This window comes from Microchirus variegatus (genome assembly GCF_963457635.1).
Source record: "Microchirus variegatus genome assembly, chromosome: 21".
NCBI lineage: Eukaryota > Metazoa > Chordata > Actinopteri > Pleuronectiformes > Soleidae > Microchirus > Microchirus variegatus.
Window position 1 is genome coordinate 4022115 of NC_139822.1, and position 14312 is coordinate 4036426.

At 39.7% G+C, this 14312-nt stretch overlaps 1 protein-coding gene across 1 annotated transcript in view; it reads left to right on the top strand.

Moving 5' to 3' along the window:
- The window catches only part of enpep (glutamyl aminopeptidase), a gene marked incomplete at both ends in the record, with an annotated part of 88210 nt that overhangs the window by 60644 nt on the left and 13254 nt on the right, over nt 1–14312 (top strand). Inside the window, 10 exons of the mRNA XM_083907790.1 lie at nt 2781–2935; nt 6181–6294; nt 6379–6513; nt 6597–6662; nt 6799–6864; nt 11706–11866; nt 12261–12343; nt 12431–12567; nt 13515–13570; nt 13703–13853. Coding sequence (XP_083763916.1) covers nt 2781–2935; nt 6181–6294; nt 6379–6513; nt 6597–6662; nt 6799–6864; nt 11706–11866; nt 12261–12343; nt 12431–12567; nt 13515–13570; nt 13703–13853 — 1124 coding nt within the window. The remainder of the gene's footprint in view (nt 1–2780; nt 2936–6180; nt 6295–6378; nt 6514–6596; nt 6663–6798; nt 6865–11705; nt 11867–12260; nt 12344–12430; nt 12568–13514; nt 13571–13702; nt 13854–14312) is intronic.

The window sequence follows — 14312 nt, forward strand, 5'->3', positions numbered from 1 at the left end:
ATAATAATAAAAATAACTAGCCCCGCGAGCGGATCTGAACGGGTTCGAGCCGATGCGCGCTCGTCGGCGTGTGCCACGCCTCCTCGCTCGCCTCGCCCACGAACCCGTTCATTCACCGCTCGCGGGGCTAGTTATTTTCAGCGGCGTCCCCACGCATGTCGGTCTGAGGAGCCATCGCGACGTGTGCATGTAATACTATCTGCTGCCACCAGGGGGTGCTGAAAGTTGAATATTTTTATATAGACATGTTCAGGACAGGTCCCTGGTCTCACATATGAAGTTCTGTGCTTATCGGTAAATGTACAGCAAAGTTAGAGGGCACTTCCTGTTTAAAATGGCCGACTTCCTGTGGGTGAAAGTCGTGTCCGTAAACGTGTTCAGGGAAGTTCACTTGCCTCACATTTCAATTTTCTTGCAGATCGGACAATGTTGGCCTTTAGCCAACAGGGGGCGCTGAAAGTTGAATATTTTCATATAAATGTCTTCAGGCCTGGCCTGTTATCACTCACAGCAAGTTTGATTCAGATCGGACCTTTCGTTGTAAAGTTATAAGAGTTTCGTTCTTCACTCACTTTAGCGCCCCCTATCTCGTGCGCCATACGATATTTAAAAAATCCTTCCAATTGTTTCTGTTCCTCAACTGGTCCACAGTGACCTCCCCAAGTTTGAAGGTGATCGCTCAAAAACTGTAGGAGGAGATAGATTTTGTAGCGCTGGTGTAATTTTCGTATGTTTTCTGCCACCACCAGGAGGCGCTGTTTTCAAAATGGACCATTTCTTCATAGTCTTCTTCAGACACCACCCATCATCACTCACATCAAGTTTGGTTCCGATCGGACCTTTCGTTGTAAAGTTATAAGAGTTTCGTTCTTCACTCACTTTAGCGCCCCCTATCTCGTGTGCCATACGATATTTAAAAAATCCTTCCAATTGTTTCTGTTCCTCAACTGGTCCACAGTGACCTCCCCAAGTTTGAAGGTGATCGCTCAAAAACTGTAGGAGGAGATAGATTTTGTAGCGCTGGTGTAATTTTCGTATGTTTTCTGCCACCACCAGGAGGCGCTGTTTTCAAAATGGACCATTTCTTCATAGTCTTCTTCAGACACCACCCATCATCACTCACATCAAGTTTGGTTCCGATCGGACCTTTCGTTGTAAAGTTATAAGAGTTTCGTTCTCTGCGGCGAAAAACCTGAATTTTCGCCAACTTTAGCGCCCCCTATCTCGTGCGCCATACGATATTTAAAAAATCCTTCCAATTGTTTCTGTTCCTCAACTGGTCCACAGTGATCTCCCCAAGTTTGAAGGTGTTCGCTCAAAAACTGTAGGAGGAGATAGATTTTGTAGCGATGGTGTAAATTCGCCAAAAACGCCGCTGTTTTCGCCTTCAATCCAAGATGGCGGCCTTCCCGTAGGATTTCCAGGACGCTTGTCATCGACTTTTATTTAAAGTTCAACCTAATGAACATGTGTACCGAGTTTTGTTCATTTTCGTTAAACCCGACAGGAGATGACCTACTAGCACTTTTTTGCGTCACTCTTTAGCCCCTCCCACTTCCAATTTTCCACGCTTTTTCCCCGAACCTTTGAAATACGTAAATTTTCACCAGGCCTGACGTGGTCGCAAAAATCTGTGAGTTTTTGGGCATGGGAAAGGCCTCAAAAAGGCGATTCATTTGGCGGAATAATAATAATAATAAGAATAATAATAACTCTTTCAGTTTCAATAGGGTTCTTGCACAGTCGTGCTCGAACCCTAATAATAACTCTTTCAGTTTCAATAGGGTTCTTGCACAGTCGTGCTCGAACCCTAATAATAACTCTTACGATTACAATAGGGTTCTTGCACAGTCGTGCTCGAACCCTAATAATAATAACTCTTTCAATTACAATAGGGTTCTTGCACAGTCGTGCTCGAACCCTAATAATAATATACAATTAAAGGTAACCCATGCAACTTTATTATTTCAGAATTGTATATCAAACTGGTAGCACTTTGGATAACTCAGTACTCTTAAAGTGGCTCTCAGTGTCAAATAGGTTGGTGACCCCTGCTCTAAATTGACAGTAGGTGTGAATGTGAATGGTTGTTTTTCTCTGTGTGTTGCCCTGTAAAGAACTGGTTAGCTGTCCATTGTGTCACTGTAATTTAGACTACACATATATGTCAACAAAATGGATAGGAACCTAGGCCATGTTTTATCTCAGTGAAAAAAAAAAAATAAGAATTCAGCGAGATACGGGGCCTAAATCCAGAGAAACGTCCATCTAAATCCATACTTTATGAGTTATGCTGCTCACAGACAAACAAACGCAGTCAAAAAATAACCTCCTTGGTTGAGGTAATAAAACAGACTATATTATCTTATTGATCTTTATTTCACTAAAGAGCAGTAAAATGTGAGTTCAGAGTTCAAGACTACAAAAGCTTCCTGAGTTATAGTTAAGATTTTTATATATTATATAATGTATGATGCATGCAGTTTTCCTTCCAAAGATATCAACTGTTTTACTACACAGGGAAATAAGACACCTCAAGGTAGTCAATAATGTTTTATGAACCAACAAAAGTTACCAGAACAATAATGACAGAATAGTCTTGTGTTTATGCCACCGTAAGACATTGATAAGAGTTCATTTGTTCGGCGATCAGGTTGTAGTGGTAAAAAATCAGCAATAGGACTGTTACTGGAGTCTTATGTGAAGAACATCGAATTGTCGTCCTAATGTTGATTATAATATTGTAGTTAATCAAGAACTTCTGTTCTGTTTTATTCCAGATAAGATAGCCATCCCTGACTTTGGCACTGGTGCTATGGAGAACTGGGGCCTCATCACTTACAGGGAGACCAACCTACTATATGATGAGAGGCAGTCTTCCTCCTACAACAAGCAGCGAGTGGCCAGTGTTATTGCCCATGAGCTGGTTCACCAGGTACCACTGTCTAAATAGATATGTATTACAATAAAAACTGGTAAATAAAAACAAGTTAATGTATGTAAATAGACCTCCATAACTAACATATGTGCAACAGGACCACTCTATGTGAGCTTTAATTTAAAAAAAATGAATCAGGCCATAACCTAAATCCAGAGAAACGTCCATCTGAATCCATACTTTATGAGTTATGCTGCTCACAGACGAACAAACGCAGTCAAAAATAACCTCATTGGTGGAGGTAATAAAACAGACTATATTATCTTATTGTTATAGTTTTGTGTTCATGTTGCAATTTAGTCTCATGTGACAATATATCAGGTTAAGTCACTGTTGTTTGGTAATTCTTTGATGATTTTATCTTTATTTCACTAAAGAGCAATAAAATGTGAGTTCAACGTTCAAGACTACAAAATCTTCCTGAGTTATAGTTAACTGTTTTACTACACAGGGAGATATGACACCTCAAGGTAGTCAATAATGTTTTATGAACCAACAAAAGTTACCGGAACAATAATGACAGAATAGTCTTGTGTCGTTGATAAGAGTTCATTTGTTCGCTTACTGCACAATACAAACTGAAATTAATTTGGAATGCACCAGTCGGCACTAGTTGGGGACAGGCTATTCGGCACAGAAATATGTTAGTGTGTGAGGGGTAAACACTCATATTGGCAAGTGTTTGAGGGTAACAGACCCAAACCAACCTCAGTCGCAGTCAATCAGACTTGGTTTTTATTTTTTGAGCCAACTCTGGACGTAATAGGGAAGTGTGTACTAACGATACTATACAATATATATACCTTTATTGTACCAGAATGGGGAAATTCCCAGTATTACAGCAGCAAGTGAAAGATCACAGTAAAAGAAAGTCACACAAGTTATATCTTTGCACAGCAAACAAGGAACAGCAACAGGTGCACGGTGGAGCATAGAATTACTACTGACCCATCTACAAACACATGTTGCCAACAGCCAATGAAAACGAGTAGGTGGGACACAGGAAATAGCATTAGAATACGAAGATGGCAGGAAGCAATGGAAACATCAAAACAATGATGGTGATGTTTCTTTACACTTAAACTGTCTCATAGACCTGGGGCCCCGTTTCACAAAAGTAGGATAAGGGATTAAGCCGGGCTATGTTGCTTATTCTGGCTTAATTTATCCGTGATCCGGTTTCTCAAAAGCAGGATAGGGGAAAGCAGGATATGTTACGACATAAGTTACCATGGAGATTTATCCTGTGGCGTTAGCCTGGTCTGGAGCAGGCTAAGTTCCAGGATTTATTAAATCTCATCCTTCATCTCAGCCAGCAGTCACCACAAATGGAAACTAATAGTTATTCCACTGCCAACTACACTATGTTTTCACATTCAACTATACCCACAGTCATTATCTAAACATTTGTAATCATTGATTACAATAATTAACATATTTATTTTTTGACAATTATTAATAATAATTGTATATACACACAATAGATATATAAAAACACATCAAAGAGTAACACGATGTTGCTTTATTGAATAAGGATAAATTAAAGCAAGTAAATCAGATCCTTTCAAAACTGAAGAAAGCAACAATTCAAATCATATTATAGAACATAAGAACAAATGCACATTCAAAGGTCTGTATATAATACAGAGCCCATATGTCTGCACATTGAAATGAATGCAGGACAAATTCATACACAAATGAAAAGACAAATGAATGAATGCCTCCCAGCAGCTTGTATGCATACAGTATACAACACAAACATCATAAGAGGACAAATATTAATGCATATTAACTGAAATAGATGGCAGGATTGTCCCAGTCCATGTGTGATGGCACTCTGAAGCCCTCTCCTTCCTCAGGCAGGACACACTGTGAAGGACAGCTCAGGTAATGTGTTTGTAGACATCCTGTAGGTAAAGAAGAAAAAAAAATCACCATTCTGCAGGATGTTCTTGTATTTAATTTTGACTTATACTGCCATGTCTGCTTTGGCCCAGTCATTTTTAATCTACACGCACACACCCACACACCACACACACGCTCGCTCGCACACACGCACGTGCGGGCACACACACAAAGTGTATTTTACAATCTAAAGGAAGTGACATTTACTCATTTTCACTCATTATAGTACAACTCATTTAGTACAACGTTTAGTACATTTTCAGAGATGTTAAATAACTTTTTTGATCGTAAATGTGACGGTTTCGGCGGAGGAATTAACGTGTATTTCCGCACTACTTACGCATTCAGGCGATCGCTTTTTCTCGTTGGTTTATTATCGTGGCCGTGTTTCCTTTATTTTTGATTTGGTCTTCTGCGATCGACAGCAAGGTCTATTTGAGGAAGCTGTATACACGCACTTATCCAGGATTGGTTTCACCTGGCTTGATGAATCCGTGTCCGATCATCCTGGCTTGGTCTTTGTGTAACCAACTGAGCCTGGACACCCTTGTTTTGGATTTGTTGAACCAGGCTCAGTCATTCATCCTGGATATTTGAATCCTACTTTTGTGTTAAAACGGGCCCATGGTCGCGCTCATGAGAGTTTGATGCGTTCAGTTGGCTTCAGTTGGTTTGACAAATTGTGTAGTCAATATATTTTCTGTTAATGTGGACTCGAAGTCTTTTCAAAATCATTAACGACAATGAAAATGTTGTAGTGTGTCCCCAGCTTTAGCTGCATGTGCGGGTAATAAAGGATAAATGCAAGTGTGGGAAGTAAAGTGAGATGATATACAAGGATAACTTATGCCACTATCGCATTTTTGCCTACCCAACCTCTATGCCAAACAGAGTTTTTATGCATGTTGACCCCCTCAAAATTGGGCGCAGCGTCCAGAAACAATAGGTTCCTCGTACTTCTGACACGTTTCGTGCTCGGGCCCTAATGAAATAAAGGATTTATTTTACTTTTAGGATCTTTAATAATTACCCCGAGTATACTTTTGCAAGAGTTCCCCCTGTCTGCTCCCACTCGTTCCTCATGGTGAAATGGTATGCTGCTACCACGTGAGTTTGCCTTGGCAAGAGATGTCCATGGAGAAGCTGTGTCTTTTCTATATCTCTTAGATATCACTGGATACTGACACTGTGTTATGATATTATTGCTCAGTCCTAGGCTGGTTACAGACATGCCGGATGGCGGTTTTGGTCTGCCACTTCGAAAAGACAATGTTTGGTACTTTAGAAGTAAAAACACCATATACTGTACATGCTTATGCTGCATTGTCTTTTCCCAGTGGTTTGGGAACATTGTGACCATGGACTGGTGGGATGACCTCTGGCTGAATGAGGGCTTTGCCAGTTTCTTTGAGTACATAGGTGTGGAGGAGGCTCAGCCTTCATGGGGCATGGTGAGTTGCATCAGCATAATAACACTGTCATTTTAATGTTTTCAGTACTCTAAAGTGAGCTTTCTGTCCATCCTTTGTCCACAGCGAGACATCATGATCATCAGCGATGTCCTTCCTGTAATGGTGGATGATGCCCTCCTCTCCTCACATCCAATCATTGTTGATGTCTCAACTCCAGCAGAGATCACCTCTGTGTTTGATGCCATCTCATACAGCAAGGTACGATGGCTGGTTCATTACCATATCAATGAGATACATGCAACAAAAAGGCTTTGCAATGGAAATTATACATTTATTTTCAGGGAGCATCCATTCTAAGGATGCTGGAGGACTGGATGGGCAAAGATAAGTTCAGAGAAGGTTGTCGAGTAAGTCAGACTCTGCTGCAGCTACATTGAAAAGATTTGCAATTAATTATAATTAACACTCAATTATATTTTAGGTACTACATTGATGTAATGACTGCCTGTTTTTATTTGTCTGCTTATTTAATTTTTCTAACAGAAATATTTGAAAGACTACTACTTCATGAATGCCAAAACAGCCAACTTCTGGGCATCTCTCGCCAATGTATGTTGAAACTTATACTAATTCTCCATGCAAGGCTAGATTAGTTGTCAGAGAGCCTAATGCAAATTTTCTGTGGTAATGAATGTGAGTTTGTAAAATGAACATCATGTGTCATATTTCTGTTTAAGGGGCATAATTAATCTGCAGTCTGAGGAATAGTAGAAAACCACTTCTGTCAAAAAACACACTCCTGCCAACACCTGAGAATGTTTCGTGAGTTTCCTGAAGGCAACTTTTAATGATTAACTTGTCGCGAACATAAGTACTAAGTTTGGTGGGGCTAGCTCAAACGTGCTAGGAGGAGTTCCTTCAAATGCATAGACTAGTAATTTTTTGTTTTTTCCAAAATGACCGACTTCTGGGTGGGCGGAGTTAATGGCAGTACATTAGAAGTTTGTTTGTAAACTGTACCAAGTTTGGTTCAAATTGGAACTACTATGTGTGACTTATACACAAAAGAAAAAATGAAAAATTTGACCACTTTGTCTTGCATCAAAAATTCCCAAGGAATTGACAGAGGAAGGTCCTCCGCCTTCGCTGTCCCTGATGATTCACCTCTCCCAACTAAGGCCACGTCCCCCACAGTAGATCAGGGCCAAAAGTCTAAACTTGAAAAAACAAGATTTGAAACTGAAAAAAAAATGGTTTTTCAACTGAATATGAAAATTTATAATTTATTAAAAATAATTCAAGAATTTAATTCAAAGTATATTTAAACTTCTTTTTTTTTTTACTACACTGTTGTACATTTCGAGTCGACTTTCTATTGTTTTCATAGGAATAAAACTTTTAGCCCCGATCTGCCCCCATATTACCAAAGCTAAACTTCTTGTTACTACCTGCTTCCAGTATTTATGCTAAGATAATCTAATCAAGCTACTTTTTTAAATGTATTTTTTTAGGCTGCATTTACACTGCAGGACTTGCTTATATTTTCTTTCAAAAGTGACCCTTATCTGAAATCTGCATTTACCCTAATTATCATTTAGGGACACAGATAAGGTGGGTGTGCTTCTTACCTGAAAATGGTAAGTAGGCTGAAACGGAAGTGAAAGTGTTGTTACTATGAAATGTAGTACTTAAAGAGCCCATATTATACCCTATTACCCCAAGTTAAACTAGTTCCTGATGCCCTAATGAACATGTCTGTGACATGCTTTAGCCAAAATACCATAAGGATGAAGCACAATAGCAGTTCAATAACCCTGCCAAAACAGCCTTTTTCAGAATGCTCGGTTTTGGGCCTGGTCATTTACATGCAAATGAGATACAGGTAAACACACACCCACTGCTTCCAGGGGAGTGTCGACGCCAGCACTCTCATGCTCATGTTACCATCACGCAAGAAATCTTGGAATGAGTCCACTGGAAGACAAGCACAAGCGTTTTTGTCTTCCATTGCCCCTGTTCAAAGAGAGCCATTTACCTATCATTTGCCTTATTTTTAAATAATCCCAAGTCAAATTGATCCGTCTACTTGGATCGTAGGATTTTTTCGATGGAAGCAAATGTGGGACATATTGCAAATTAAAATGCATTAACAGAAATGCTTTTTCATTTTCAAAATGTAGCTGCATTTTTTGAGTTATAAATAAAATCAAAAATCAATATTCCAAACTGCTTTTTCATTTTCAAATTCAAGACCACTCATTCTGGGACTTAATTAAAATGATAAACATTTGACATTTAAGATTTAATTTTCAAAACGTCCTCCTGCAAAAAGGTAACAAAATACGATTTGAAATGTCAAATTTGCATTAACAGAAATGCGTTTTCATTTTAAAAATGTAGCTGAATTTTTTTAAATAAATAAAATTAATAATCAATATTTATTTTTATTTCTGGCTCTGCTACACACCCAGACAAACGATTGGAGGACCATCGTGGACAGACTTCTCTGTTAAACATTGAGATGTCAGACAATTCCCTCATAATTGTCGGAGATTAACCCACGTTATTAGGATTGTTAAAGCAGACCTAGACGGGAAATTCCAATTAACGCTGTTTTTTAGTGTGTATCTGCCTCATTACCTTGTTTAAGAAGCCCTGAAGGTTCTAAACCAGGGGTCACCAACGTATTGCCCGCGGGCACCTGGTAGCCCGCAGGCAGCCAATACGGTGCCCGCGGGTTCACTTCACTTCACCTCACTTGCATGTATCCGTATGATCGCTCAGTAAAATATCTTTGATATTGTTTATAAAAACTGGTAATCGTTAGGAGTAGGCACTGGAATGAATGTGTATGCAGTTTAATGCATAATATTAATAATTTAAATGGTAAACAAATAAAAAAAATGTTAATGTGGTAGCCCTCCATATTATTCTTTACCCTTCAGGTAGCTCTCTGTCTCAAAAAGGTTGGTGACCCCTGTTCTAAACAAACAGTTCAGCCACTGCTGAGAACGCTGTGTTTTATTGTAATCTCCGGCTCAGCGAGAGCTCTGAAAAAACCCGGTAACGGAAACACCGGTTCTCCTGAGGAGCAGATCGTCCTGCTCCGGGCACTAGTGCGGGTACATCCGGTTGCGTACATTGAACTGCAGAAGAAGAATAACGTCCGTTGTGGAGGTGTTTCACGAGCGACAGTGTCTTCTGACTCTGGGTCTGACTCTGGGTCAAAGTCATAAAAGGGACTGCGGCGGGGAGTCGTGACAAAGCTATTTTCAAACATTGTTAAAACAATGTTTTGATAATGAGTAACAGTGCATCCACCGTTCCAGAGGGGGGAGCTGCGCTTCTGAGAGCGGGTATGCTGATTATGTCACTTCCGGGTATTGGCCAATCACAAGACAGTTGGGAAGGCTCTACGCTGGCTGGCCAATCACAACACACTGTCTTTGACCATAAAAACAAGTTAAAGGTGAAGTAAGTAGTTTATAGTGCCATCTAGAGGAGAGGCTGAAATTAACAAAATCTGCTCAGAGGGCGCGTTATGGCAGCGGCGCGGAGCCTAAGGGGCCAGCGGTATTCACGGAAGATCGCGCGCTAATCTCGAACGGATGCGAGTTCGCGAGATCCAGCGATAGACTGTGTGTATAAAGGAAACAACAACAACACACCTTGTTTTCATTCTCCGACGTGGAAGAACTGTAGATCTGGTGTCATTAATGATGTTATGTTTCTCCACTTCAACAATCAGTCTCTCGTCGTACATTATGACTCTCCGAGACGCTCTGATTAATTGACTGTTGACCTGGTAGCACCGGTCACGACGTAATGTTGATGTGAAGTTGTGACAGGATATATGACCTGCGTATTGTGTTTTATTTTGAAAGGGGGGCGGAAATGTTTTACTTTGATTCTGTGTCGCTTTTCCTGTCTGGTGTGAACTGCTCTGTTGGAATTTACGAGGTTCAGCAGCGGCAACGGCAAAAATAGAACTGCTACCTATCGATATCGCTGCGGTGCGGCGAGCCGCTTCGCAGCGCGTCTGGTTGAAATGCTCTCATTGTTTTGAATGGAAGCGATTTGCAACGGCGACCGCGCCGCTGCCGTTCCGCGGCCGTTCCGAGGCCGTTCCACGTCCAGTGGAAATCCAGGGTTAGTGCCTACTCAGTACCATAGATATATATAAAGGGTAGATGTGTCTACCCTTTATATATATCTATGCTCAGCATGCTTGGAAGAAGGCGATTGGCAAGTGACGTCACTCCTACATCACTCCGTATTGCTTACTCATTTTAATTTCGGCACACTTTTTGCGGAGAGCATGAAAACGAAAAATAATTTTTATGTTTGTGTTTTCTTTTAATCAAGGCACAAAATGAGCAGTAATTTTCAATTGAAAATTAAAATGCATTTTGAAATATTGATTATTAATTTTATTTATGGGGCAAAAATGCAGCTACATTTTGAAATGAAAAAGCATTTCTGTTGATGCATTGTAATTTGCAATATGTCCCACCTTTGCTTCCATATTTTTACTGCTTAAGCTGTCGTGGGTAATTTCTGATCCATGCCATATGGGAGGAAAAGATCAGAATTGGGTCACTTACAGTCTGCAGCAGTGGCAGCTCTTGAAGAAAAAATCAGGAGGCAGCAATTTTTTTATGCTGATTAAGGTGACCCATTCAGTAGGTGCATAAAGCCAGACAGTATTCATTTGTTGTTAGATGATTAACAGAGTCCTGCAGTTAAACCCTGCACGATGCAAACATCAACAATGTTAGAAAACAAGCTAACGAATGTTGCCTCAAATGACTGCTGTCCACTGCTATGAGCTATAAACAGCGTATTAACATGTATGAAACCATGAACTCCTGGTTAAACAAGCACAATCCTCTGTGTATTTTTAAAACAGTGAGCTTTGCTTAGGGCGCCGGGAGCAGAGAGTGAACAACTTATCGGGAGACGTGACTCTCTCCTCTCTTTGCTTAGTTTACATATGATGCAAGTACGTTTGGGCCCCAAGATCATTGGGGCTCATTGAAAATGCATTGGAGAGTCATTTTTCCCCAAAAAAATTTTTAACATGAGAGTCAATGGGGGAGTGCTGGGGCGATTCTCCACGTCAATCAGATCTCCCCAAAAGAGGTGGGACCATTTAAAACATAACTTGAATCTGACAATGACAGATAATATGTCTCGAACACTGATAACTACATTTGCTGTCAGAGACAGCTGAAAGGAATATTATTACTAAGTCGCCCCAATACACTGTCCGCCCATGCTCTGCATGTATACATAAATCCTTACACACAGACATGAAATTTTAAATTATTTTGAAAATCTCACTCAATCTCAGATGTAATAGACAAAGGCATAGTTCCCAAAATGATTTTCTCTTAGTTCCGTCTGTGAATTTCTCTGAACTTTAGCCAGTGTCCTCTTTGTGTATCTAGGTGAGTGGCTTGCCAGTTGCAGAGGTCATGAACACATGGACCAAACAGATGGGTTATCCTGTGCTGGATGTGTCTGTGTCAGAGACTGATGCCAAACTGACACAGAGGCGTTTCCTCCTGGATCCTAAAGCCAATTCCAGCATGCCCCCTTCACCTCTTGAGTAAGAGTTGCAAAGAACATAATTGGTCAATACCATTTTTTTTTACAGTTTTTCTGTATTGATGGATACCAAAATATCATCACAACTCTGCAGTTTTTGCCTAGCTGTATTGGTTTGGTAACGCAAACACACTGGATGCAGTTAAAACGGCACAATATTTGAGCTTAGTTGTCGTTATTGTCGTTGTTTTATTACTTATATGGGCCTGGCTTATACCAACTCTCCCAGTGGGATATGTTCCCAGGCCAGCTGAGAGATATAATCTCTCTAGCGTGTCCTGTATCTGCCCTGGGGCTAAAAAAAAAAACTTTAGTTAAACTTTAACTGACATTATAATTGTACTTAATTGTTGTATGTCAGAGCATTAATAACATTGACTGTGTTTTTGCCACAGATACAAGTGGACAGTTCCTGTAAAATGGCAATCTATAAAAAGCAACAAGAAAATGTTGACTATGTTTGACAAGAGCAGCTATGGTAATATGCTACTATGTAATGTGTAATAATGTTCAGAAAATATTTCAAAACATATATCACACACTGACAGACTGTGCTTATTTTCAGAGCTTGTCATCAGTAACTACACACCCACAGTGGACGGTCTGATTAAGGTCAACAACGACCACATGGGATTCTACAGAGTTAACCATGGTGTGCATATGTGGAGCACAATCAGTGAACAACTAAAGAACAACCACAAGGTAGAGCTTTCATTTTATTTATTTAGTTGTTTATTACAAAAATGAAAACCCTGAAGTCCTGTGGAGACTTTGTGTTTAGCAAGCTTTAACATTGTTTTAAAAAGTGCTATATACATATCAACCCAAGTGAAGGAAGCTGCCATATTGTGGTAAGATAAGTGACCGTTTTTCTGGATATAAAGAATGATCATGGCTATGTTTATCAAATTATTTCTATGATTTGTTTTAATAAGATAAATCACAAAAAAATATAATATAAATTGATTCTTAATTAAAAAGAAGAAGAAGAAGATCTATATATTGTTTTAATCCAGCTTATGGAACTTTTTGCTCTTTAGGTGCTGAGAGCATTTATTTAAGCTAAATAGTTAGTGTTGTGACCTGTCCAGGGTGTACCCTGCCTTTGGGCCTATGTCAGATGGGATTGGGACTGGAATTGGGGTTAGGGTTAGTTCTTTAGTATTGACAACTAAATTTGCTTTACACAGCAGTTTTTGCCATTCACACCCATTCACTCAAGTTGTGTGTCTTGCCCAAAGACACATCGGCATGTGGACTAGCAGAGCCAGGAATTTAACCCACAACTAACAAGTTAAAAGGCAGCTTGCTCTACATTTGAGCTACTGTTGCAGAAACTGTATAATTTTACATAGATAAAACTAACAGCTCACTCAATGAGCAAACACCAAGCATCAGTGGAGAGAAAAAAGGGCGGGCAAGGTCATATCAGTTGTGATATTTTCATAGTATTACAACTTAATTAATGCAAGCAGTAGCTGATATCAATTTCAATTATAGCATAATAATGATGAAAATACTGCTACTAATATTAGACTCACAACTGGATCTGGAGGTGGGAAAAGCCAAAACAACAAATACATAGTCTATAGTATTATGCTTATGCTTTAGTATCATGTTGTTATGTGTGTTAATCTCCTCATTAACAGGTGTTTGATGCAGCTGATCGTGTGAGTTATATTGATGATGTTTTTGCACTGTCAAGGTAAGATTCACCAACCCCCCACCCCCTCCCCCACAAACACACACACACACACACAATGTCTGAACCCTACTGTATCTCTGTATGATGTCAATCACATACAAAGACTGTAATAGGAGTTTTGTCACTGTCCAGGGCAAACATTATAGATTATGGTAATGCTTTCAATCTGACCATGTACCTGGCCAATGAGACTGACTACATAGTGTGGGACCGTGTGGCCTCCTCTATCTCCTATGTCCGGGACATGCTGTCAGGTGATCGTGAACTCTACCAAATTTTTCAGGTAAGCATGCTGCTAATTAGCACTCACATTTAACTTTTCACACACCACAACAAAGCAGAATCACCTCTCAACACATTTTGGGTCCTTACTGATCACCTGATGACCATAAGGGATAGAACAGCCCAAAGGTGGCCATTTTGTTTTTGGTGACTTGGCATGTTCTTACTGTTGATATGATGGAATCCATTTTCGTTTTAAAGGAAAGGAAAAAAAATCCTTTCCTTTAAAACGTAAGTGATTTCAGTGTCTTATACACACATTTTAAAAGTTTACAGGATGCTGGGGAGCACCGGATTTCTCAGTTGATAGAGCTGCCCATTGCAGGTACCCCGGTTTGAGTCCACCCAAGGTCCTTTACTGCGTGTCTGAATTAATACAGTATATATGTATATAGGTCAATTACAAATAAATAAATTCTTAAAAGGTATTTTAAAAAAGTATTTTCAAAATAGATGTAAT